Here is a 25773-nt window from a genome sequence, read left to right on the forward strand (position 1 = left end):
AATTCTCCCCCCCCCCACCTTTACGCTTCATTCATTGGTTTCTTTAACATACGTCGTTGGGTTATTGCACACTAATTGTTTCAGGTGCCTATAAAATAAGGCAATTGCTCCCGGACCCTAGATTTTTTAAAAATATATATATTATTATAAAATCATGCGCATTACTTAAGAAGAAAATCGGCAAGTAACTTGCTACCTTCCTAGTCTAGTGCCTAGTATCGCTCTCGGGAGGCAACTCTGCTACGTGGAAAGCTTTGATCACTGCGTGGCCGGGAGGTGGGACAGAACGACGTGGGCGGAGGTGCACCCGGGCCGGTTCTGGGTGGGTGTGGGGCGGCGCGGCGGAGGCCGGCCGAGGGGCGTGGCGGGGCGTGGCGGCGACGTGGCAGCGGGGCGGCGCGGAGGCCATCTTGGCGCGGGACGCGCGCTGCTCGGGTCTTCCTCGTCCTCAGCAAGGCGGATCTCTACGCCGGACACCCGACCCGGACCCCGACCCGAGTGTGCAGCTTCCGCGTAGGCGCTCGTTCGGACCCAGGTGAGCGCGGCCTGGCGGTGACCCGCGCTCAGGCGACGGGAGCGGGCGAGCCCCAGGTGGGCGGGCCGGCGGCTGAGTGTGGGGGCTCCGGGCGGCGGGGACGCCGTCGGGAGAGCGGGGTTCATTCCCGCATCTCTCCGGCCTCGACCCCGGCTCCTGGGCCTGCACCTTCCCGCGCGTGCACGGATGTCCAGGCCCGCGGACCTTCGCCCGGCCCTGCCCGGCCTGCAGACGTGGCACAGGCTGCCCAGACTGCCCAGGCCGCCCGCCCTGGTGGGGCGCAGGCAGCGTCTTCTCCTGGGATCCCCGCGAGTGTCCAGCGCCGCCCTGCAGGGCCCTTCAACCCAGACACACCAGTCATAGTTTCAGGACTGCGTATTCCCTCAATGGCAGGGTCTCACATCCGAGAGTTTTTGTCAGAGTAGTTGATTTGAGAGGCAGCTCTGACTCTGTCCTTGATCCTGACACTTTTTGGCACTCCAGTGCTGTGTGAGCACTGTTTGAATCACTGAGTGTTTAGGGAAGTTTATTTTGGGTTCCACACAGAATGACAGATTGCTGACCTCCATCTGGTGGTATTAGAAGCAAACCTAAGCATCACTAAGGTCAATAGGAACAGCTTCTGACGCTCTGAATCAAAAGTCCACTCTCTTTTAAAAGTAGCCATCTATTTTCTAAAAGCAGACCTGAGTAGGTGCAAGCAGATTCGAAGATGGGTTTGATCAGAGCCTGAGGACTAATCTTATAAGCTATTCCATCTCTTTTCCCATAATGTTGATGCATTCAGACTACTTTTGTTTCTCAAAAGCTCTGTCAACTGATGGCTCTGTATTGTTTATCCTACTAGTCTTCTTCTTCTTTTTTTAAGAAGGTATGTTTATATCTGCGAAACTTATTAATTTATTTCAGTATTGTATTTAAGTCATTGCTCAAACAGTAAAGCTTTTAAGGACTGAAAGAAATTGATCATATATCTCAGGTGAGCTCTTTTCCCCATTTGATGAGAGGTCAGGTTTATCTTTAAATAGGACCTAGCTGTGACAAGGATTAGATAACTTTTGCCTCAAGAATGTGAAGGAAGGAATCTTGGTAGAAAGTGATACACTCTGTTGAGGAGCCATTCTCCCAGGTTATCTGTCTTTGTCCAGGTAGGGAATTTAGCCTGAATTTAGCCTCTTGAATGCCTTATCTTTCCTGTCTTCACAGCCAGGCTTTGGTGGCATTCATAGTTGTTTCTGTACCTACTCCTCTGTTTGATCCTAGCCACCCCTAGTCTCCCATCTTTGCAGACAGCTCTGAGATGTAGTATAGCAAACTCATGGAACCATCCACAGCTCCCCTTCTAGCTTCTCTGCAGTATTTAGTCCTACCTTGAAAATGCTGACTTCAGAGTGCCACGATGCCCTCATTTCTCCCTGTGACTCTGCTGGTCTTATTTTCTGAGGTTAGTTGGCCACGTAACTGAAAGAAGGGTTGGCGTTGAGTAGTAGTCCCTTTATCCTGGTATCCCCTTCTTGGGAGAGATAGTGCAGACACAGTATCAGAAACTGTTGGTACATTGGTGACACTGGACTGGTGGTTTGCGGTTTGTGAATTCCATACCCAGTTGGTGTCCCTACTCAGGTGTTTCAAGGAACTTGACCCTGCTGAGTTAGAGGGGAAGTACTTTATGATCTCCCAAAAGACACCATCAAACTCCTTGACCTCTTAAAGCGCTCTCTGTCCTACCTGTTGGCACCACCATCTATCTGACCAAATGTGTGACTCATGCCTCCCCACTCTTATCCTTTATGGGCACTCACCATGTCTAACCCCTAAAGGTTTCTCAAGTCTGTCTCCTTTCTCATCTCCATCATAACCTTAGTTTAGGCTGCAGAGTCTCAGCCTGGCACTATGGATGCCTGAGTACATACGGTTCTTGTGGGTTGTGGGATGTGTATTATTGGAATTTGAGCCCCTACCTGATACATACCAGCAGTACCCTGTGACAACCAGAAGTTGCCATGGAAACCCTAGGGGATATAAGGTTATGATTATCCTTAGTGTAAGGTATTGGCAGACCTTATTTGAACTTCTTCTGTATGCCAAGTAGTGCTGTCTCTGCCCAGCATACACATTTCAGCCAAAGGAATCTTGTTTTACTTTTTCCCTAATGGTAGTGGTGGCTGAATTCAGGACCCTTGCATTTGTTAGGCAAGTATTCTACCACTGAGTTATGATCCCAGCCTAAAGGAGTCTTCAAAACACAAACACAGATTGTGAGTAACTGGGGTCAGCCTGAGTCTTCCAGTGGTAGTGGGTGGACTGACAGCGTCCGTAGGAGGGCATTTTTCTGCGTGGAGGAAAAAAGCCAAATACTAAAGGGTTACTCAGGGGTTAATTTTACTTACTTTACCTTTATGTAGTGAGAAAAAAAATGAGAGAACAAGAGAATGTTTTGTTACCAGTTTTATGATTGGAGGGAGGATGTGACATTTGGAGTAATGGTGTGGTTGTGTGTCCTAACTGTAGTAATGATGGGCATCTGTGTATATGATTCAGCTTTACAGAACTGTACACACCTCAGACACACAAATAACTTATCAGCAGCTAAAGTCTGGGTGGGGTGGGGGGTGGGGGTCTATAGAGTAGTTAGTAGTGCTATACCATAGTCAGTTTCTTTGTTTGGTATTTGCAGATTTCTGTAAGCGGCTGTGACTGAGCGCACAGTGCTATGTTTGCATCTTACAGATTTAAAATCTCGGAAGAGTTAGAATAAAACGACAGATGCTTCCTCCAGCTCGAGTGCCTTTCTGTTCTTCAAAGGGCCAGCTCCTTACCTCAGTCAGGGAGGCCGGGCGTCTGGGCCCCTGGCTGTCCCTCAGTCTTATTCCCCTCCCCCCCTTGGGTTTTTTTGTGACTGTGTCTTCCTCCCTTTGTCATAATAGCATTTTACCTGCAGTGTGCCCACTTTTCTTCTGGAAGCTTCCCCTCTCCCTATGTAAGTTCTTTCTTTCCTTGGCTTATGGAAATTGGGTTTATCCTTCAGAACCAAGTTCATCTGTGAGTTGGGAACCTTCCCCAGATTTGTAGTCAGATTCCTTTTCTGTCAGCCTCAGTTTATAGAATCTAGCCTTGGGGTGTGTTGCTGTTACTGTATTGAATTGTACCAGCATCCTTGGATATTGTTACTGTTACTTGGTCGTGTCCTGTACGCATCTCTAAGTTAACCAGATTTTACTTAGTTTGTTTTGGTACTTGGCAAACAATTTGCCTTCGATGAACATTTGTAAAATGAGTAAAAACATCAAAAGCCAATTTGGCATGTTTAGAGTTGGTTTTGTACTGTCTGAGTTTCTTTTCCTGTTGCTGTATAAAACAACAAACAACAAAAGCCACTTCAGAGAGAAAAGCGCTTATCTGTTTCACAGTTCAAGGGCATAGCCTTCAGACTTCAGGCTTCATGCAGGAGCTTGAAGGTCACGTGGCATCCAGGATCAGGAAGCAGAGATTGATGGATGAGTACATGCTGCCACTGCTCGGTAATCATGGCCACACCAGTTTGAAAAGTTTCTGTTTTGGTTAAGTGATGACATTTTCTTCAAACTACAGTAACCAGCCTTCAAGATTTGTTTTCCTGCTGTGCCTCCTCCCACCCCTTCAGGCCCTTGACAGTTGCTGGTCAGAGGGTAGTTCTGATCACCCTTTAGTCTACAGTGTCTCACTTGCCAGTCATTGATCATCCTTGACAATGGATGCTTTTGACCCCCCCTCTTGCCTCCCTGTAACTATCTCTACTCCAAGTGGACAGTGGCCTGTCTGTTTTCCCAATCTACAGGCCTCCGTTCCATGGGTTTTCTCAGACTAAATCTGTTCTGTTCTAGTTGTCCCTTCACCCCACTCCCAGCAGTTCCAACAGAGACTGTATCCATTGACTTTCCATGGGCCAATGGCTGATTCAGCCATGGGTGAGGTTTTTAGTTTTCTCATTGGAGACTCCTTCTTTCTGACCCTCAGTCAGATGGACCCCCTCAGATCATACTGTTGGTTCTTCTCCAGAGGATCTGAAGAGATGCTCCAGTCCTTTTGAAGGTGTTCCTGTTAAGTAGTACCCTGCAAGGAAAGGATGCGCCCCTTTTGAAACCCTGCTTATTGTCTGGGAAGATCTCTTCTCTCCTCATAACCATGGGCCAACATGTTTCTAAATTGCTGAGAGCAGCAGCAGTTCCCAACCTGGAGGTCAAACAACCCTCCCTCTTACAGACCATCAGAAATATCAGATGGTTATATTATGATTCATATCAGTAGCAAAATTACAGTTATGAAGTAGCAACAAAATAATGTTATGATTGGGGGTCACCACAGCATGAGGAACTATATAAAAGGGTTGCAGCATTAGGAAGGTTGAGAACCACAACCCTGGAGGGTCTCCTGTCTCCTAAAAATGTGCCTGCCCTTTGTTTAGAAAGATGGCTCAGTGGTTAAAAGTACCTACTGTTCTTCCAGAGGACCGACCAAGGTTAGATACCCAACACCCACATGGTGGCTGACAACTAACTCCATTTCCAGGGGATCTGACACCCTCTTCTGGCTTCTGTGGGTACCAGCAACCCACATGATACACAGACAGATGTGTGGGCAAAACACTTATAAACATAAAATAAAATGATCCGCCCAGGGTCTAAACACTTCTAAGCTAAATGCTTGTAATTTTACCAAAACATGGCCTGGCAGCACTGCCCTGTGACAGTGGTTGTTCCTGGACAGAGGACAACACATTAATACTACCGCATTCGAAGATACCTGCCTGGATGGATTATAGTCCGAAGTTCCCCACATTCCAGCTGTTCCTTATCTTCCTGGCCTCTGCCCTGCGCCCTGCTTATCCCATTCCACCTCTCAGGTTCTCTTGCATAGACATCATCTGTGTGAGGGTCATGAGTGGAAGGTGAGCGAGAAGGAAAGATAGGCCAGGGGATGAGACTTGGGACAATGCAAACCCGTCCTTATTCAGGGAGAAGAGCCTGCAGAGGGGGTCTCTCCAATACTCAAGAGATCACCATCAGCTTCCTCGCTGAGTAATTAGAAGGCAGAGGGCTGGGGACAGGATGTTGAAAAGCTTCTGACTAGAGAAAGATGAGCAGTGACAGAAAAATGTGATCAAGAAATGTCTTTCCTGTGGTTCACAGGGCAGAATAGCCAACAATCTATACAGGAAGTTAGTTTACTTCTAGAAGTCAAATTACTGTAATTATTGGAGTTGTTACTAACTAACAAAAATGAGGTTTACAAAATGGCATGACCCTGGTGCTGCTAGACTCCCATTTTCCAGTTTTACAGACTGGGAGCCCAAACAGGGTGGGCAGATCTTCCCCTTTCAGTAAACAGTCAAGATAATGCCCACAGCCATGCCCAGTGACTGCTCTTCCTAGGTGATTCCAAGAGTCTGTATCAAGTTGACTAAGGTTAACACTATTATATACTTAAGATGAATTTTAAGTTTTTTATAGAATTGTATCCACCTTCACCCACTCACACTTCCTTCAAATAGTGCTGTGTGTGTGTGTGTGTGTTGTGTGTGTTGTGTGTGTGTAGGTAGGTAGGTAGGTAGATGTGAAGCCTACTTGGGACATATCCCTGAAGAAAATGGACCCTCCCTCCCAACTGTCTCAGCCCCTCAGCTAGGGCTGGATTTTGTGAGCCCCTCCTCCCTCCATGCTGGAAATGTGACTGGCTTGTATTATGGTCCTGTCTTGTCTAGAAAATACTGTTTCATAGCAGTTCAAGCCCTGACTGTTACAGTCTTTCCACCCCTTCTTCCATGATGTCCCGGAGCCTTGGTGGGAAGGAGGTTTCTTAGATGTTCCTTTTAGGTCTGAGCACTCCACAGTAACTTACCCACTGTGTTTTGAGTACTTCTGAGTTTCTCTGTTAACCGCCATCCATTGCCAAAAGACCTTTTTCTGATGAGGGTATAAAGCTGAGTGCTTAGAAGGAAGTTTGACTTGTAAGGATGTTTTCTTGTATTTGGTATGCATCATCATTTGTTAGGACCTTGCATTCTTGTGGATTGTTTTTTAACAGTCAACTTCTAACACCAGAGCCACACCAGTGCACTTTACAAAGCTGCTATAGACCAGGACACTGGAAGCTAATGGCTTTAAAACTGAACACATTTTGATTTTGTTTGTTTGCTTGCTTGCTTGTTTTTAGTGTTAATAGGCATAGCTAACATGGAATGTATTGAGGGAAGAGTGCATTTGTAAAGTCAAGCAAATTTAACATTTAAAAAGAAATGTTAACAGAATAGCCCACACAGAATGTTCTGTGAGGGGAGAAGAGGCGTTTAGATGTCTCTGTTGTTTTAAGTGTCTTGACTGAAACCTGCATGTGACTCTTAGTGGGATCTAAGTGGTCAAAATTGGCTTGGCACTTTATGATTTGAAATATATAGTTTCATTAATGAAATGGTCAACATAAAATTATTTCCATGTTGTAAAATATATGTATGGAAATGTCATAGGCTATTTGCATATTAGTTTCATAAACTTTGAATTTATTTAAACTGTTATAAAAAATGTTGCAAATAAAAAAAATTTACCCAAAACGAACCAGACCTAAAGACTATACAGACTTTTTTCAGATACTAAAAAAATATTTTAAATATTGTATGTATGCGACATGTATGTGGGTCCCTTTGGAGACTAGAAGAGGGAGTCAGATACCCTGAAGCTCCAGTGTAGGTAGTTGTGAGCTGTCTGATTGGGCACTGGGATCTGAACTCCAGGACTCTGCAGGAACACAAGTGCTGTCACCTGACAGGTCATCTCTCCAGCCTTGCAGGAGTTTTGCTAAGTCTCGTCCAGACATGGTTGTGTTATGAGTACTAAATGCTGTGGTCATCCTTAATTGTTCTCTAACTGTGTGAGCAGCTGCCCTGGTTTGAAGCTTATCCCATTTTTATGTCTTTGCAGAGCACTGTAACTGAGGAAAAATGATGGAAGAAAGTGGAATAGAGACAACCCCACCTGGAACCCCTCCCCTGAACCCTGCAGGCCTGGCTGCCGCTGCCATGCCCTCCACCGAGGTTCACTTAGGTGGGCTGGAGGCTGGGGAAGACACTGGTCTCTCTGAATCAATTAGAAGAATATGTTGTTAATGCTTCCTTAATATTGCCAGGGTGCAAAGAAATAGCCCTTTTAAATTTAAACAGCAACACAGAAATAAGCTTGCTTGTTACAAGTAAGGAAGAGTAATGTCTTATTAGCAGGTTCACTCTCTCTGTTCATACTTACTATAACCCCACCTAGCAAGCCTTCAAAGCATTTGTTGTCTAATGTTCTATGACTTTGTGGGGATTAATCTTTTTGAGGTTTTAGTGTCTATGTTTTTGTATTCAAATCAGGGATGAAAAATGACCTCCTTGCCTAAGAAACAAACAAACAAATAGAAAGGAAGGTTTGCCTTGGGACAGTGCTGAACTTGAGTTGTGCTGTTTCTCCAGCAGAATCACAGGGCCTGTACTCATGTACAATTGTTATGCGTTGGAAATCACACCTTTAAAATTAACTATTAAGATATGGCTTACCACATTAGGAATTTCCCAAGCAGTGAAGTTTGAAAATGAGATTAAAAAGCTTTTTCAACTTTGTGTGTTTACCCTCCCTACTTTTTTTTTCTAGCTGCAACCAGTTCCTTCTCATCTCCCAGTGTGTCCGGGATGGAGTCCTTGCCACCACATGCGTACTCCACACCTCAGCCATCCCTGCCCCCTGTGCAGCCGTCAGCACCACCCCCTTTTGTGCCGCTGTCTCCAGCTCCTTCGGTTCCCCTGAGTGTCCCTTCAATGCCACCCTCAGTGTCTTCATCACCTGCCACTGCCTTCAGCAGCCCCCCTTTACCCCACTTCCCGCCTGCCACTTCCGCCTCAGGTGCTCTTTTATCTGCTGCACCACCTTCAGGACCTCCTATATCGGGATTTTCTGTTGGTGCAGCTTACGATATCACGAGGGGCCATGCCGGGAGAGCACCCCAGACACCTTTGATGCCATCATTTTCTGCACCTCCAGTCACAGGTGATCGTCTCTTACTGCTCCACAGTACTCAGCTGTATTTGACGTTTGATGACTGTGTGCAGGTTTGAGTCGTGTTGCTGTGATTTGTGTACTACACAGTGATTTGAGGTGGACAGTGTATACGTACTGTAGTTTATGGATAGACTTGGCCATCTGCTGCTCTTGGGGTTTGCTTTCTCCACATTGATTTTCTAGTCTCACTCTGACTTCCAGCATTTCCCACGCTCATCTCTTTGCCTTTTAAAGTATTAACAATAAAGCTAGTGTAACTTGCTGTATAGTTTTTGTGTGGTATGAAAATTGATGTATGGTTGACATTTGATGTGTGAAAGAATTCCCATATCCCATATCCATGCTAATACTTGTTATTTACTGTATGCGGCAGGTCACAATCCAAGAATACATTTGTTTCTTTTATCTGAACCAATTTCCCGAAGGAGTAAATTTTATCTAGCCTGTCCCATGTTCCAGAAGTGATACTAGGCCATTTCTTTTCTTAGGCCAAGACACCCACTCAGTCCCCTTCTCTACTGTGGTTGTTGGAAGCAAATTATTGAGACCTAATCTTTGTTGTCTCCTGTTCATCATTTTCAGATAGAGGAACACTTTAGCTTCGATTAGACATTATCCAAATTGGCCTATCTATCTTCACAAGTAAAATTTTTTTTTTTATAGAGAATAGGTATTACATGCTTATCTGTGTAAATCTATGTAAAGAGGAAAATACCTTTTGAGGGATTTTTACATTTGCATTTATAAAGGTTTGAGTTAATAACTTTAGATGCTCAAGTAGTTTTGTGATTGAATTTGTTTTGAGCTTCTCATATGATCCATCTTCTTTTAGGAAAACATTTGTGGAATAAATTACTCAACCAATTTTTGCCCTTGACTAGGTATTTTGCCAGGCCCCATCACTCAGCAAGCCAGTATGACACCATTGGCACAGGGACCTGGAACCACGTCAGCCATTACTTTCCCAGAGGAACAGGATGATCCTAGAATTACTAGAGGCCAGGATGATGCACCTGCTGGTGGGATCTGGGGTTTCATCAAGGTAAGGGTGTTTGCCTTTCAAGTTACTGCTCAGATGTAAAACTAACAGGGATCAACAGAGAAACACAGCACAGGGTAGGAAAGACAGTGTACTGAGAACACTGTATAGAGAAAGGAAAAGCAAACCCTATGGCCAGATTTCTGTAGTTGGCGCTTGCCATTGTCTGTGCATCTCTATACCCATGTACTTATTAGAATTCAGTTGGATTGGGCATTATGTTCTTTGTCTTTTCTAGAAGACTTCATTAATGTCCTTTCAGCTGTAAAATTGCCTGCCTGTCTTTGATTCTTTTGTGTTTGGGGTCTGCATATGTTTGTATGGATGGATGTGTTTAGGGGCCTGCGTGTGCGTGTGTGTGCATGTGGGTCCAGAGTTGATACAGTGTCTTTATGAATGGTCTCTGCTTTATATGTTGAGATCCATTTTCTTGCTGTACCAAGATCTCGTGATTTGGACTAGTCTGGCTTGCCAGTTTGCTCTGTCTCTACATCCTGAGCATGGGGATTACATATGGACATCACACCACCAAGTTCTTTGTGTGGGCTCTGGGGATCCCAGCTCTGGTCCTCATTTGACGTAAGCCAAACTCCCAAACTTGAAACCATGTTTTAATTTTCTGTTCTTTGCTTTTAGGTTTGGCCTTTTTTTCCTGTGAGATTGTTTTCTGTATTCTCTGTTCATCTTTGCCTGATTTGAAGTTGGGAGGTTTGCTTTCCAAGTGGGTTTATTAAGAGCTCTGGCTAAAGCAATGCTATTTTATGATGTACACACTATAGCCTTTTCCATTTTAATCTGCATTTTAACTTAGACTTTTTCATCGCAGAAGTTCTTAGGTGTTGAGAGTCATTTCTGTGGCTATCTCTCAGTTCTGTGTCCTGACAGAGCAACTTTACATTATAGCTAGGGTTTCTAAACATTTCGGTTCTCACCCCGAGCAGTTCAATGTATCCAGTGTGTTTCAATACGCCACATTCAGTGCACCATGCAAGACAGAGGAATGTAAGCGTTTTCCAGCCTCTTAATGGAGTATTTTGAGGTCATTCTCTCAGCGACCCGATATCCCCTTATTTTATTTATTAAATTACACATTAGTGCCAATCTCTGGATTTGCTTCTCTGCCATAGCAGCACACAATTTAAACTGCATCTAGGTGTGATTATTCCACTGATGGGTACTGAAAGCACAGTGTGCCCAGGTGGGTATGCGGAGCATTCCATGATGAAAAGGAAAGTGTGAATTAGCAGGGTGCGGCAGTATTTGGTATGTAAACCTCTGGTTCCAATGCTGTGAGCCGCTGGTTTGCTTTGCTGGTCTCCCCCACTTTTTTCTTAAGAAAAAATAATTTTGAACTCACTCTGCTAACTTCCAGTATTCTGCTGAGAAGCTGTTCAGTTTCATTACATATATTAAACATAGTATTAAACTAAGTGGTTGATGTGGTTATATTTCAGGAATCTGGTCTTCTTATATTTGCTTTTATAGATCTCTGATCTGTGAAATCTATGGCCTTCTTCCTACTTTGTAAAGAGATTGCTGGTTGCTAGTTGTAACTCTCTGGGGCAGGAACTTAGGTTTTTATCTTGAGGTTGCCTGGCAGTTTTAAACTTAATCTTTTTGGACTCACTGATCCTCAGTCATCTTGGTGAGGGGGGATTGCAGTCTGTTGGACACCTCCTAGGGGTGCTATCCCCTTGTCTTTGGGAGATGGAAGAGTAGGCATGCAAAAAGGAAAGCTGGGTTGGAAAGCTCATGGTGCTGTTGGCCTGAGGAATCAAGAAGGGAGAGCTGCCCAAGGGAGAGGATTTGGGAATTGGTATGATGAGAAAGGGAGCTTGAGTAGGACATTCAGAGGACAGAGTTATGCATTAAAGCAATCAGGAGCTGTTCTGGGGAATAAAGGTGAGAAGTATTTTTTACTGCCTTTATCTTTTTAGAAACTAAGTATGGACTTATATAGACACACGGTTACAGTCCTATTTGGGACAATAACTGAGGGCCAAGTTGTTACGAGCATTCTTCCTGTCAGCCTGGTCCCTGAGCTGCGTCAGCCCCAAGTGAACACACAGATACTATATTAATTATGAAACTGTTGGCTGTTGGCTTGGGCATCTTATTGGCTAGCTCTGTCTTAATTATTTAATCTATTTCTATTAATCTGTGTATTTCCACATGGTTTTATCTTACTGGAGAAAGAGGCCGAAACTGTTACTGTTCTCAAGTCCTGCATGATGACTGACTCTGCCTATGTTTCCCAGAATGTTCCTTGTCTCCTAGTCCTACCTATCATCCTGCCTCCTTGGCCACAGTGCTTTGTTCATCAACCAGTAAGAGAAACATATGCACAGAAGACATCCCCTTCAACAAGTTTCTCCTACAAATGTATTTATAACTGAAACATACTTTTTAGACTATTTGTTTTTAAACAGTGTTATTCCAGAACCCTCCATAGGCCGCCACTGGCCTAATTTCTGTGTGTGAAAGGAAGAAGCCAAGAATACCACTTGGATCATAGTAGGAATTTGACATCGATTGGCTTCATTTTAATTATAGATTCTAAAAGTACCATTTTAATGCAGTTTTTAAAGTACTGTTCTACTGATCATGGGAAACTTAAAAAGAAAAGTTCCCTGTGTAGGTCTTGCAGGTAGCCATGACCGTTGTGAGCTCTGAGCTCATGATTGCAGCAGCCATCCATGTTTGGGAGGCCCTGTTTCATAGTGCTCTTCCCCATCCTGTGGCTTTCATGATTTTCCCACCTCCTGTGTTGTGATGTCCCCTGAGCCTTGGTTATAGTGCTGTTAATACAGGTGTTCCATTTAGGGCTGAGCACTCTTATTCTCAGTGCTATGGCCAGCTCTGCATGTCTTCGGTGACAAACACTTAAGCATAGATGAGGTAGATGATCTCTAGGCACTACCCCATGGTGAGGAGCCATTGAACAGTTGCCGAGGGAGGGGAATCGCTCTTGCACATATAGGCAGCATTAAATGGGCTTAGTTGGTTAACAAAGAAAAGACATGATGTTGGGAGGGGTGTGTTGCGACATGGGGGAAATTGGAGAAGAAAATGGGGTAGGATGACTGTATGTAATTGTTTTCATGTATGAAATTCTCAAAGTTTTAAAAACTTCTTTCATGCTTAGGAAGGTCAAGGTGTTCTTTGCTTGAACTGAACATTTGCATCTTGCTTTGTTCAGGGCGTGGCTGGGAATCCTATGGTGAGATCTGTGCTTGACAAGACCAAACATTCGGTGGAGAGCATGATTACGACGCTGGACCCCGGCATGGCTCCGTACATCAGTATGTAGATACATGAGCCTACTGTTGTCTGTGCTTCCTTAGAAGCACTCAGTGGTGTTTCAGTTCATTTCTTCTGGTCATGCAATTGATAGAAATTCTTCCTGTGCTTTTAAATCAAATTCATTCTCAACCTGAATTTATCTTTTCTTAGTCATCATTATATAAGTTTTAGGACTTCATAGAGTGAACTTTGGAAGAGGGAAATAGTAATTTGATAGTAAATTTTGTATCTTTTTAGTGGTTTATGTGGATTTTTCTTTATTCACTGTTAGCTTTCAAGTTATACTTTGTTTATACTTGGATTTGGCAATTTCTCTAGTTAACCATTTTAGTCAAAGGTGTTTATGCTTAACCAGGAATAATATTTTTTAGAGAAAGTTAAAATCTAGCAATTACTAAAACTTGACTATAAGCTTGCTGGGAACATTGCTTTAACTGCTTTTGATCCCTGTTTAGATATCCTTAGATAGTTGACATAGGCATATTGCGCTTTAATTTTCATGTACATTTCTAGTATGTGAATAAATAGGAATTAGCTAGGTCAGCACTAGACAATAATCCTATAAATCCTTAAAATCAAGGGAGGTTGGTAGTTGGGTTCTGAGCACATGTTGGAATAGCATACTCTGAACTTAGAGGGTGGCAATGTGTGTGGCTGTATCAGATGGTATGATGAAAAGAGGATTTGTGTCTGACCTGGGTTTGAGTCCTGACAGTAGTGCTTAGCAGGGGGGTAAGGTTCTGCCAGTCTAGCTCACATGTATGAGGCTGGTAAGGGTGAATACAGTGTAAGCCTATGGTGTGGTAGTAATTATTAGAAAGTTACCGCTTAAATTTGAAATTGAAATTCTTTTTGGTTTCTGTAGAATCTGGAGGTGAACTGGATATTGTCGTAACCTCTAATAAAGAAGTGAAAGTGGCTGCTGTCCGAGATGCTTTCCAGGAGGTCTTTGGCCTAGCTGTGGTTGTGGGGGAAGCTGGACAGTCCAATATTGCCCCACAGCCAGTAGGCTATGCAGCAGGATTAAAGGTGAGTACTAAAAGCTTTTATAGAGTTTGGGACCTGCAGTTTATTTGCCTGTAATTGTGATAACTATCTTGTGGTCTGTGTGGAACTACTGCATATTTATATATTGAAATACTAGCTCTATCATTAGTCAACACTGTCAATGCTGTGAAGATAGAAAGGAGTTGTAATTGAATAAAATCTCAATTAGGTTTTGGTTATTGGAGGAGGATGGCAGTGTCATTAAGAAAGAATCAGAACAGATGTTCTTGAAAGGAATCTTTATAACGTAGTATTGATTTTCAAGTCAGTTATTGAAATTATAAAATCTGTTGGGTCCCAGTACACACACACACACACACACACACACATACACACACACTCTCACACACTACTCTTTGTTACATTGTTGCAGAGACACAATCATGCAAGAACAAACAAAGTTAATGGCAATCAAACATTTTACTATCCTAAAGCAAGGGAAGCAAATTCTTTGACCTCACTTTCCTGTATGGTTTGTTGATCTCTTCCCCTATATTATTCTCACATGCTTTCTTCCTTCTGCAGAAAAGAATTTTGAACATTTTTCTCTAATTCTTTGTGGTTTCCCAACTAGCTACACTTCTGCACTTCCCTGTCTGAATAAGAGTGCACTCAAAGCCACCAATAAAAGGCTTGCTGTTTATTTGGTTGATCAGGGCCTTAACAGGCAGGTGGTCATCCTCTCTGTTGCAGAGTTTCGGATAGCCAGGATGGCCTCAGACTTGTTCTGGAGCCAACACTGGCCTTGAACTCCTGATTCTGCATCCACCTCCAGAGTTCAGGGATTATATGTGTGCATCACTATGCCTGACTTTTACTTCAGTCGATTTTTCTCCCTCGTGGCTTTTCCGGTGCACACCTGGATTTTTTCCAAGTTCATGTATTGTTCTTTGCTTTTATGCTTCCCCTGTTGGTACCTCCTTTTCTCCCCAGCTTCCTCTTGGTCTCTGTCTCCATGCACTGCTTTGCTGACCTCATGTTGTCCCTGACCTTAGCCGGCATTTCATGCTGACACTTGCAGCTTTATATTGTCACTGAGACTGCTCACGAATTCTTAATTTATGTAAAAGTTGCCTTTTTGACAAACTTGAACCTCCCAAGCTAAGTATGTGTAGAATGAAACTTTTTCTTTCTCTTACTCTTAGTTCCTTCTTCATCTCAGTCAGTGGCAGTCCCGACCTTCCATTTTCTCAGAGGAGAAAACTTGACAACAGCTGTAGAGACACCTCTTGTTTCTTTTCCCATTGTTCTGTCTTATTTGCAAGACAGATTCAAGTTTGCTGTGTGTGTGTTTTTTTGTCCCCTGCAAGGATGCCACACACCTTATTAGTGAGAATGGTATTCTTGCTATCAAGGGAAAAAGGATTAGAAGGATTAGGTCCAGTATAGGTCTCTGGCTACAGTGTTTTTGTCCAGGCTGTCAATATAGAAGTTTTTTTTTTTTTTGGATACGGCTTTATATTTTATATGTTCAAACAGAACATATTGGTATGTATATCCATTTTAGTAAAGTCATAGCCAGCAGTCCTGTAACTCCTGATTGGATGCAGCTTATTTAGCATACACACATTTTCCTCCTAAAGTATTTCAGAGCCCTGCTATGCTTAGGAACCTCAGATAGCTCTTCAGTGTTAGACTTGGGACCATTTGGAGTGGTGGCAACTTTTAACAACACAGGCATGAAGAAGGTGACACCAAATACACCAGCTCCTACTTGTTTCAACATGTGCGCTTAAACAAGATGGTAGTGGCATCTTGACCTGGTTGGAGATGTGCAGGACAGACAACTTATTTTGTAGCATTGTAACCATCTGATGTTGGGATTACCAATAAATTTTAGTGAATAGTCATATTCACCAGTACAGATTTCAGATTTATTGAGAATCATCTGTATTTACATTAAAAAACTATGTATAAAGGAGCATGTGATTTTGACTTTGACATCAGTGTACGCTTATTAAAACAGTCTTTGTGCCATATGGTAAAGGTAACTGCTCTCTGTAGGGTTTGAATTCAGTCTAATCTAGAAACAAACATGGTAAATTGGAAAAATAAATGTGTACTCACCATAACTATAAATGTTAAGATAAATCACAAGAGTTATATGGATGAGTTTTGTTTGAAAGGTGGGGACAGATCTATTGCCTGAACTGAGTCTCTACTTGTCACTATTTCAAGATTGGCTTTTGCCATTGTTTGGTTTTTCACATGGCAAGTTCTTACTGAATACTTGTTTGCTTATGCCTAATGTCAAAGCCTAGGGGATAAAATTGCTCATAAAATAGGTAGCATTTACTTTTCCTGTAGAATCTATCATCATTCTTTTTCCCAAGCTAGCATTTGGACCTTCCATTCTTGCAGTGTCCATCTCTTAAGTGCTGGGATTAAGGCCTGCTACCCAACCTTTGAGCATTTTTTCTCACATCATTTGTAATCACTATTTATGAGATGATGCAGGTAACAGTTGGAATCAGCAGCAGCCCTCATATCCCGGCATTGGCCTCTCTACTCTCAGATACATACATACCCTTAGCTTTGAGTTCTTTGTGAAGGTTTCATATCCTGTTTGGATTCATCAATGACAATTATTCTCTGAGTCAGTTCAGTGTACCACATACATGTAACTGTACTTGTAATAGTGTTCATGTTGCTGTGTGTATTTAAAAGGATATTAGAAAAACTGTGAAGATACATGTTCAGTGTGTGATCACAAGTCCAAAGTCAAGAGCAAATCATCCAAGCAGATAGCAGGACTGAAACAGTTCTTATTCTGAAAGATGACCTGTTGCCAAATGAACATTTAAAAATAAGGCTTCCTTATATGAATAGTCAGTTAGAAATTAAAATTTTAAAAGAATCTATCAAATAAATTAGACACAATACTGCATGAGGGAATAATTTGGAAAATGTACCATAAAGTTAATACCAAGGGAATGCCATTGGATATTTTCACTTTAGACCAGTGGTTCTCAACCTTCCTAATGCTGCTACCCTTTAATACAGTTCATCATACATTGTTTTTGTTGCTACTTCATAACTGTAATTTGCTACTGTTAAGAATGGTAATGTAAATTTCTTTGTTTTCCAATGGTCTTAAGCAACCCCTGTGAAAGGGTCTTTTGACTAGCAAAGGGGTCGCAGCCCATATGTTGAGAATCACTGCTCTGAACCTTTGTATTTGAACGTTTACAGTGAGTGTATATGTTAAATATGTGCATGTATTATATAACTAAGAATCAGTATATTTACTATTAATACTGTTTTAAAAAACTGGTTTCCAACCTGTGCTGCTTTTGCTTAGGGTGCCCAGGAACGCATAGATAGCCTGCGGAGGTCTGGCACTATCCATGAAAAACAGACTGCTGTGTCAGTAGAAAACTTCATCGCTGAGCTGCTGCCCGACAAGTAAGAGGAGCAGGGTACCCTGGGGATCAGCACAGCTGTGTCCAGAGTTCACATGAACACCTAGAAAAGGTGTCTCCTGTTTTAAAGCCAGAGTGCAGTGTCAGCTCTTGTGGTGTGACTGTCCCGTGCTTAGCTGACACTTCTGTCCCCTCTGTTATTTTGTATCTGAGCAGTGCAGAGCGATGCCTGCACTGACAACCACTTGCTACAGTAGGACCCCATGTCAGAAATACTCTGCGTGTTAGCTGGGGTAGGTGTGATGGAACACTGGAACATAGGAACACCGCTTCCTATGGTGACTCACCGAGGTGGAAGGTGGACAAGCATCTTGATGGCACTTAATAGGAGTTACATAGGGCTGTGTGTGTAGCTTGAAAAAGCTCCAGGAAATCACAGTTCAGCATTGTTTTTGAGGGCTCCATGTTTGGACACGCTGAGTTACTTTATAATAAACAACCGTGCTTTGATGAATTCTTCTTTCATTTATAATTGCATGGTAGTTTCATTTTTGCCTTACTTTTTTGTTTACTTGTGACCTAGCATTTTGTAACCATAACTTGCAAAATGTGGCCTTCACTGAGCTGGAAAACATCCACCAGGGAGAACAATCAGCTATAAGGGAAACCATCTCCAAATGTGCTTGTCTGGTAAAATGAGTAGAACCATGTAGACCTAGTTAGTGCTCCTCAGCATCTGTTCATGCTGAGTTGGAAAAATGAGTCTATTGTCTTATTCCATATACAGAATGTTACCAGTGTAAGTATTCTGGGATGAACAGATCTAGATTTTGGTGTTAGTTTTGGATTAATGTTAAGTGCACAGAAATGTTCTTATACTTTGTGAAGCATTTCCCTTGTTGTGACTTGATTGGTGATGTAGCCAGTATTTTTGTGGCTTCTGGATCGAGCGTGAACCATTTTCTGCTCTGGGAAATAGAATTGCCTGGGAACCACAGTCCATCATGCTCTTCTCATCTTGCTTATACTCAGAAAGGAAAGATGGAGATCCCTAGTGGCCAGCTGAGATTCTCCCCATCCCTGGCTGGGTTGTGATCCTATTGATCACAACCTATTGAAGGACTTTATGAATGAGAGGGAAACCTGAAAGTTCCCTTAGCCAGCAGGACCAGGGACCGAGATGGAAGGGCCTTGGGACATGGCAGTGATTGCAGCAGGTGGTGCTCCTTAGAACAGAGGTTGACAGAGTTCTCACGTATCTCAGGATGCAAAGGCGCATGTTTCCAGTTGAGTTAGTGTACTACCCTGGTGGACACCGTGCTCACAGTAGGCAAAGTCAGGCAAAACAAGGGTTAGCTAAGCTTGGCTACACTTTCTTGAATGAGAATTTCTTGAATGAGAAACATTATTAAAATAAAATATGGAATTTTGATTAGTAGTCAAGTAGAATAATATTATTCAGTATTCATGAGTTGAAACATTTTTTAAGATATGAATGCAAAAGACATAGTACCATTTTAATATTCTGCTGAGTTGCTTATGCTGTTGTCTTATTTAGTTTGTTTTTTTTTTTTAAATGTGTTATCTCCTTATTCATTTTGTAGTTCTTTGGGATTATTAAAGGTACTTAGTTTTTAAAAGATGGAGACATTAAACATAGCCTTGGTCATATTCCCTTAGTACTTAAATTCATTTCAGGGTTGTTTGCTATTTCTGATAGCTGAATTCAATTATGTTAAGTATGTTTATGATGCCTTCTTTTCTTTAATCTACATGTAAGTATCTTTCCATGGAAATGTACCTTGATTTCATGAGTGTGTTTTCAAAGGCTGACTCCTACCTTGGAACATGTGACTTGAAGGCTCATGTTCATAAGAATCAAGCATATGATTATTTCCTCTAAATGAGCTCATTTCTTAATTAACTAATAACATTGTTAGATTGCTGTGTGCTGGTAAGGGTCATATTACAAATATCCCCCTAATTTAGCAAGTGTCATTTAAAAATATTATCTACAAGGCGCTCTTAGCATGTTCAAATAGGTGTGATATTTTACTGGCTGTGTATTTGACTGCCCCATTCCCATTATCCCCCCATCTTAGCAAGAAGGAAATTTCCCATGGCCAGTAATTTCAGTTTCCTTTTTTGTTACTCTCTTTCTATCTCTTCTTGGAATTAAGACAATAGAGTAATTTTATTTTTGCATTTATGGATTGTCCACTTGCAAACTAATTAGAAAAACATTTTCTCTCTGAGAACTGTGGTACTTTAATCTGAACAGTAAGTAGGACTTACTTTGCTCTTTTGTCTCCTCACTCTCATTTTATCTAGCAGGTAAACAACATGCTGTCCCTGTGTACTTTCATTTTATCTAGCATGTAAATGGTATGTCGTTCCTATTTCTGTTCTAGATGGTTTGACATCGGCTGCTTGGTGGTTGAAGACCCTGTGCATGGCATCCGCTTGGAAGCCTTTACTCAGGCCACACCGGTGCCTTTGGAATTTGTGCAGCAGGTTGGTTTCTTTGCCTTTTCATGACGCTCCATATTCATTGTGAGGATTATGCCCTTGATTCTTTCTTTCCCTTTTGCTGTGCTTGCCAGTTTCCTGATTCTTCCATGTTGTTTTTTTCCTTCTTTGTGTTTGTGGCCCTGACAGCAGGAGAGAATTGGCCTTTAAGTCTGTTTCCCATGTACTTTGCATTATCATTTCCCTTTATTCATCTGTAGTTGTCTGGTATGGATGCAGGTTCAGAAGTGTGTGCGTGTAAGGAAACCAGAGGACAGACAGCCTCAGGTGCCACTCCTTAGGAGCTGTCCACCCTGCTTTGTGTTTGTTAAGACAAGTCTCTCATAGACCTGAAACTCAGCAGTTAGGTGAGGCTGACTGGCTAGTTATCCCAGGAATCCTCCTGTCTCCACTTCCTTTGCACTGGGGTTTCAGTCAGGTGATGTCATGTTTGGCTTCTCCTATGTGGGAACTTGGGTCCTTGTCTTAAACCATAGTCATTTTACCAATTGAGCCACGTCCTCAGCCCCTGTTTATCTCATCTTTATTCCTACTATTTTATCTATTTCCCTTCTCTTTAGTAACAAGTCAGGATTTAAAAAGTTAAGTGAAAGCTGGTGTGAGGTGCACACCTTTTAATCCCAGCACTTGGGAAGCAGAGGCCGGGAGGTCTCTGAGTTTAAGGTCAGCCTAACCTACAAAGCAAATTCCAGGCCAGTTGGGGCTACATAGTGAAACCTTGCCTCAAAAACAAACAAACAAACAAACAAACAAACAAACAAAAACCCTAACAAACAAAATTTAGAGATGTTCAGCAGTTAAGAATACTCGCTGCTCTTTCAGAGGACTTTGGTTCAATTCCCAGCATGCACATGGCTGCTCAAACTGTTTGTAACTACAGTTCCAGGGGATCTGATGGCCTCTGCAGACACCAGGTGTGCATGTGGTGTGCACCAGCATACACATAAAATGAAAATAAATGAAAAACATATAGTGGTTAGAAATTTGTCTTTAGATTTGCTGGCTGAAAAATGGACCTAATGATGATGTGCCCATGGATTGTTTCCAAACTGATTCATACTTATACATATTTTATGTAAATATCCTCTTAATTCTTTAATGGACAAAATGGAGTGTGCCTGTCATTGGGATCTCTCTACAGTTAACTGATAGTTGTTGCCTTTTCCTCGATTTTTACAATTGGAGTGTGTAGACGTGTAACAGTATGGGAAAACATTTGACACTCTCTGAGAAGATGCATGTGCAGTTACATATTTCAGTTTAAATTGTGGCCATAAAGTTGCTAAAGGGGCTAGTGATCCTTCCTTATGTTTGCAGTGTACAAAGATGCTTGGAGTTTTGATATTTCTCTGACACTATTTATACCTAAGTTCTCTTCAGAGGTCAGGCAAACCCCTCCTAGAGCTCTCACGTGAGGACAGTTAGAGGCTTTAAGCTGATGCTGTGCATATAGTTATGCCAATGACACTTAAAATGGACGTAATATGACAGGTTTTCCAGGAAGATAGACGTTTTACCAATGTCAATTCAAAGGTGTTAGAGCTAGCCATATAGACTTGCTGTTTGTAATAGCTGAGGAGTCACTACTGTCACGTTTCATGTGACTTAGCATAATCACTACCATTAGCCAGCCCTACAGGGAACGTTTGCCTGCCTGGCAGTACGTCACTGACGAGCACTGGAGGAGCACATGGCCTGATGTTCAGTGGCAGTTGGGCAGCAGAACGCTGTGCAGCCCCTTCCGTAAGGCCTCCCCACATTGCTCAGAGCGGACTCACTGTTAACCCCACCAAACCCAGAATGCTTCAGAGCACCGTGTGCTGACCCAAGAGCTGAAGATGGGTTCACAAAGCAGCTGTGCAGTTACATGAACAGACTAAAGCAAAGGGCTTCAGCAGGATTGAGAAACTTGCACAAAGTAACAAACCTGCAGTTGAAGAATCCTAATCAGGATTAGAAGTGTATGTGTACACTGGAAAGTCAGTCCATCCCCAGTCTGTTGAAAGAGCAGCAGGAGAACTGTTTAAGGTGGCTCCTATCTCCGCATTATAGATGGTGAGGTAGATCCAGGGTCAGCACCCAGTGACCCCTTGGCCAGCTCTGGCCTATTGCCCATTTCTGTTTTTCCTGTATGTCCCTGCTGATCTACTTATAAACTGTTTATAGATAGTTGCTTTTGTACCAAAAGGACAAAATAGAGGAGTTTTAGTGAAGACTTCAGAACCTAAAATCTTTACTCCTCAGCCTGTTTGAAAAAAGGGTTGTTGGCCCCTGTGCTGGATGTTTGACCACTTTTAATTTTAATTTAGTTTTAGGACTAGTTAGTTGGACATGTTGCTCTGACAGTCAACTAGGCCCACGTGTACACATGCATCTAATCCAGCTAGCTGCTCAGGGTTTTTCTTAACATTATCAGGTTACTCAGACCTATGACCTTTGGCCCAGCATCATAGGTATCATTTACACATTTGATTTAACAAACAAACAAACAAACAAAAAAATCCAAATAAATAAAAAGCTTCTCACCCCTGTGCTGAGCTATTGAGTTAGGACCTGCACTGTAACAAGATTCCCATGGACTTGTGTGGTATGTGAGGAGCAGGCTCCTGGGGACTTGTGTGTGAGGAGCAGGCTCCCGGGGACTTGTGTGGTGTGCGAGGAGCAGGCTCCTGGGGACTTTGAAGACCCAGTGTCTCTTTTGAAGCCTACTGCAATGCTGGTAGTGCAAAAACTGCCTCTGTCAGGGTTTCTGGGAAGCTATTTGAGGCAACTCTTGACTATTTGTCTTGTAATAAACTATAGTGTTTCTAATTTGGGTGTCCTAAGACAACTAGTTTGAGCCTAAGAAATTGTTTTCTTCGAGGTGAAAAGAAAGCCCCTCGGGTGATGGTGAAGCAGCTAGGTGGGGATCTGTGAACAGTTCCATTCTGCATGCATATGTTCTCTGGGCTGTGTAGCACTCTAATCAAAACACTGGCTGTTGAACCCTTGAACTTATTTGCCTTTCCCTGGGTAAGGGTGGTGAGTGACAGCGCTGGTAGGTGCTGTTTGCAAGCTACTGACTCGCAGTAGTCATATCTGCAGACAATTTCTACAAATTAATAAATCTTTTCTTAAGCAGGCTAAAGTCTCAATGTGCAGGCTGTCTCTGCTGGGAATTTTGTGTCTCTACGAATATCATTTTAACATAAACCTATTATTGACATGGAGTGACCCTGAATGTAACCAAGAGTTTAAGCCCTCGGAGTGAGCTATGAGCAGGTGGACTTTAAAGACTTGGACATCCACTGAGCATCTCTAAAAATGTAAATTACCAGGAGACTAGATTATATTTGAACAGTGTGATGGGCTCTTATTAACACTGTAGGGTGTGTGCAGTATTGTTAGGTTCCTTTGACCCTTGTAACTTTATACAGTTGTTGGTAGCACAGCTGAGTTTCTGAGGGTTTGTCATAATCTATATTAAAAATAAGCTGAGTCAAGACGTTGCAGTGTCATTTCTCACATAGCGAGTTCCAATGTTGCTTTGGCATGTGACAAGTAACTCATGCTCCTTTTCCCATAGGCACAAAGCCTGACTCCCCAGGACTACAATCTGAGGTGGTCAGGCCTTTTGGTGACAGTGGGTGAAGTCCTGGAAAAAAGCTTGCTAAATGTCAGCCGGACTGATTGGCACCTCGCTTTCACCGGCATGTCTCGACGACAGATGATCTACAGCACAGCCAAGGCGGTGGCGGGCATGTACAAGCAGCGCCTGCCACCCAGGCCCATGTGAGACCTGCTGTCACCTTTTGCTCTGTGTTAGAGGAGACTGGATAGCTTCAGAGAATCCAATAGCTTTTACAATTTTCCTAATAATCTGCAGTCCTTTTAAAAGGTTTTTTTTTTTTTTTTTTTTTTTTTTTTTTAAATAAAGGCACAGTGTCATTCCAGTAAAACAAAAGAAGTAGGTCTTCTTTTTACTGTCATGATTATGATTTCATACATTCTGGTTCTAAAGAAATACACAATATTTACAGCATAATTCAGTAGTCCAACTTATAAAGTGGAAATCCATGTTCATATATTTGATGATTGTCCTTGGCTCTTCTGGTTTCTTAAGAATACGTAATGTGGTCTGTGTGTTAACTGTCTTGTTAAGGCTTGTTTCCTGTTGTCATTGTGTGTGCACATGATCTCAGGTTTGATGGTGAGCAGTGCACATGCTCAACAATGGGCCTACATGCTTGCTGCGTGTGTGTGTGTGTGTGTGTGTGTGTATACAGTTTCATGTGTTTTATAGGATATGGGTCAAATTAACAATGGAGATTTTTTTTTTTTGTCATTATGTGCATGTATAGTTTGGAAGTTATATTTGTTTCTTTTTTTGTTTTAAATTTTCTCGTTTTACAGATTTATACTATGACCATAAGAAAATTACGGTTTTTCTTCATTGCTATGTGAGAACTAAAGGGCAGATCATCCAAGTATATTTTAGAACAGAAGTGTATTCATGGTTTTTTTTTTTTTTTTTTTTTTTTAAGATTTAAAAAAAGTATGTGTATTGGTGTTTGCTTGCATGTCTGTCTACACACCATGTGTGTACTGTGCCCAGAGAGGCCAGAAGAGGGCATCAGAAACCTAAAAATGCAGTCATGGTTGTGAGCAACCATGTGGGTGCTGGGAATCGAACCTGGCTCTTCTAGAACAGCAATCAATGTCCTTAACCACTGAACCATCTTCGCAGCCCCCTTTTGTTATTTTTGTACAGTGGTGTTAGAATTTCCACAAATCCGTTCTCACGACAGCTGTTGCTCTTGTATTCACTCACAGCCTCCAAACTGTAAGAAAGGATCCCCTTCTTTGGGGATGCAGTGTGTTTTCTTTATTTAAAGTTACCTTTTTTATTATATGAGAAGTTCATTCAGGTGACTAATAATAGTCACCTCCCACCCCTCCCCTAACTCTTCACTCTTCCATGCCCATCACACGCTCCCCTTCTTGGCATCTTTTTTTTTTTTTTTTTTTCTCACATCCCACCAAGTCCAATTTGTACTGCCCTAATAGGTGTGAGGCTAGCTTAGCAACCAGTTGACCTACAAGGGACTACACCCTTGAAAATTTACTGCCCCTCAGAGTTCATCAACTGCCAATAGCCCCCCCCCCCAGTTTGGGGAGGGTGGGGAGTCATGGGCTGGGTGTTGACTGGCTGGACCTTGTGTTTAATGTGGTTTCTTGGTTTGCCTTAAACACAGCTTGACTTTTCTAACTGTGTCCTTCTGCCTTCATTTCTTATGGATGTTTTCAAGGGATTGGTTTTATATTCAATGTAGTTTATTTAATCCTTTGCATTTGGTGGATGCTTTTTCCTCCCTGAAATAGTATGTTTTACCATTTGGGGATTTACATAAGTCAAAATTAAGTAAAATTGTTTCTTACATAGTTGAACTCTATATATACAAATATCTTCCCGAAGACAATTTGGTACAGAAACTTAACTTTCTTTTCCTTGTCAATACAGTTCTGTAGGTGTCAGTTAGTAGACTCTGCACTCATCCTTCTCTGTCCTCACATGTATAGGGTACTGTGCCACAATGCTTTGTGGCAATGATGTCATTGCTGCTACTTTTGCAGAAGGAGGAGAATTAACTACTTTTGAGGTGGCTCTATGTTAATCTCCAAGCACTGTGTGTATTGCTTAGTTAGACAGGAAGGAAGTCTGGCTGTGAAGATGTACCTGGCCCAGGGTAATCCAGCCACAGTACTTCCCATTACTTCTTTATGCATAAAGAGCAGGGCCTTCTGTCATTTGCTGCTGTGCAGTTTTTAAAAGCTGTCCTTTGGGTCTAGGGCTATAGCTCTGTGCTGGAACACTAGCTAATGTTATACCCCAGGGTCAGACACACACACACA

The 25773-nt window shown here is 42.4% G+C and overlaps 1 protein-coding gene across 1 annotated transcript; it reads left to right on the forward strand.

Annotated features, from left to right (window-relative positions):
- The first annotated feature begins 390 nt into the window (after window positions 1-390).
- Window positions 391-23917, forward strand: Prrc1 (proline rich coiled-coil 1). The gene is made up of 9 exons (XM_051200877.1): window positions 391-535; window positions 7489-7611; window positions 8197-8589; window positions 9483-9643; window positions 12840-12942; window positions 13809-13972; window positions 17292-17395; window positions 19764-19866; window positions 23447-23917. Exons 2-9 carry the CDS (start codon window positions 7509-7511, stop codon window positions 23654-23656), a joined length of 1341 nt encoding a protein of 446 aa, XP_051056834.1. The 5' UTR covers window positions 391-535; window positions 7489-7508; the 3' UTR covers window positions 23657-23917.
- Window positions 23918-25773: the final 1856 nt, after the last annotated feature.

The sequence above is a fragment of the Phodopus roborovskii genome, unplaced genomic scaffold (assembly GCF_943737965.1).
Source record: "Phodopus roborovskii unplaced genomic scaffold, PHOROB, whole genome shotgun sequence".
Taxonomy (NCBI): Eukaryota; Metazoa; Chordata; class Mammalia; order Rodentia; family Cricetidae; genus Phodopus; species Phodopus roborovskii.

What these genes read in the sequence shown, in the direction of transcription:
- Prrc1 (XM_051200877.1), top strand. Translation starts at nt 7,509, where the DNA reads ATGATGGAAGAAAGTGGAATAGAGACAACCCCACCTGGAACCCCTCCC. An exon ending in CTCCACCGAGGTTCACTTAG is followed by an intron (nt 7,612 to 8,196) that starts GTGGGCTGGAGG and finishes TTTTTTTTCTAG; the next exon opens with CTGCAACCAGTTCCTTCTCA. An exon ending in CTTTGGAATTTGTGCAGCAG is followed by an intron (nt 19,867 to 23,446) that starts GTTGGTTTCTTT and finishes CTTTTCCCATAG; the next exon opens with GCACAAAGCCTGACTCCCCA.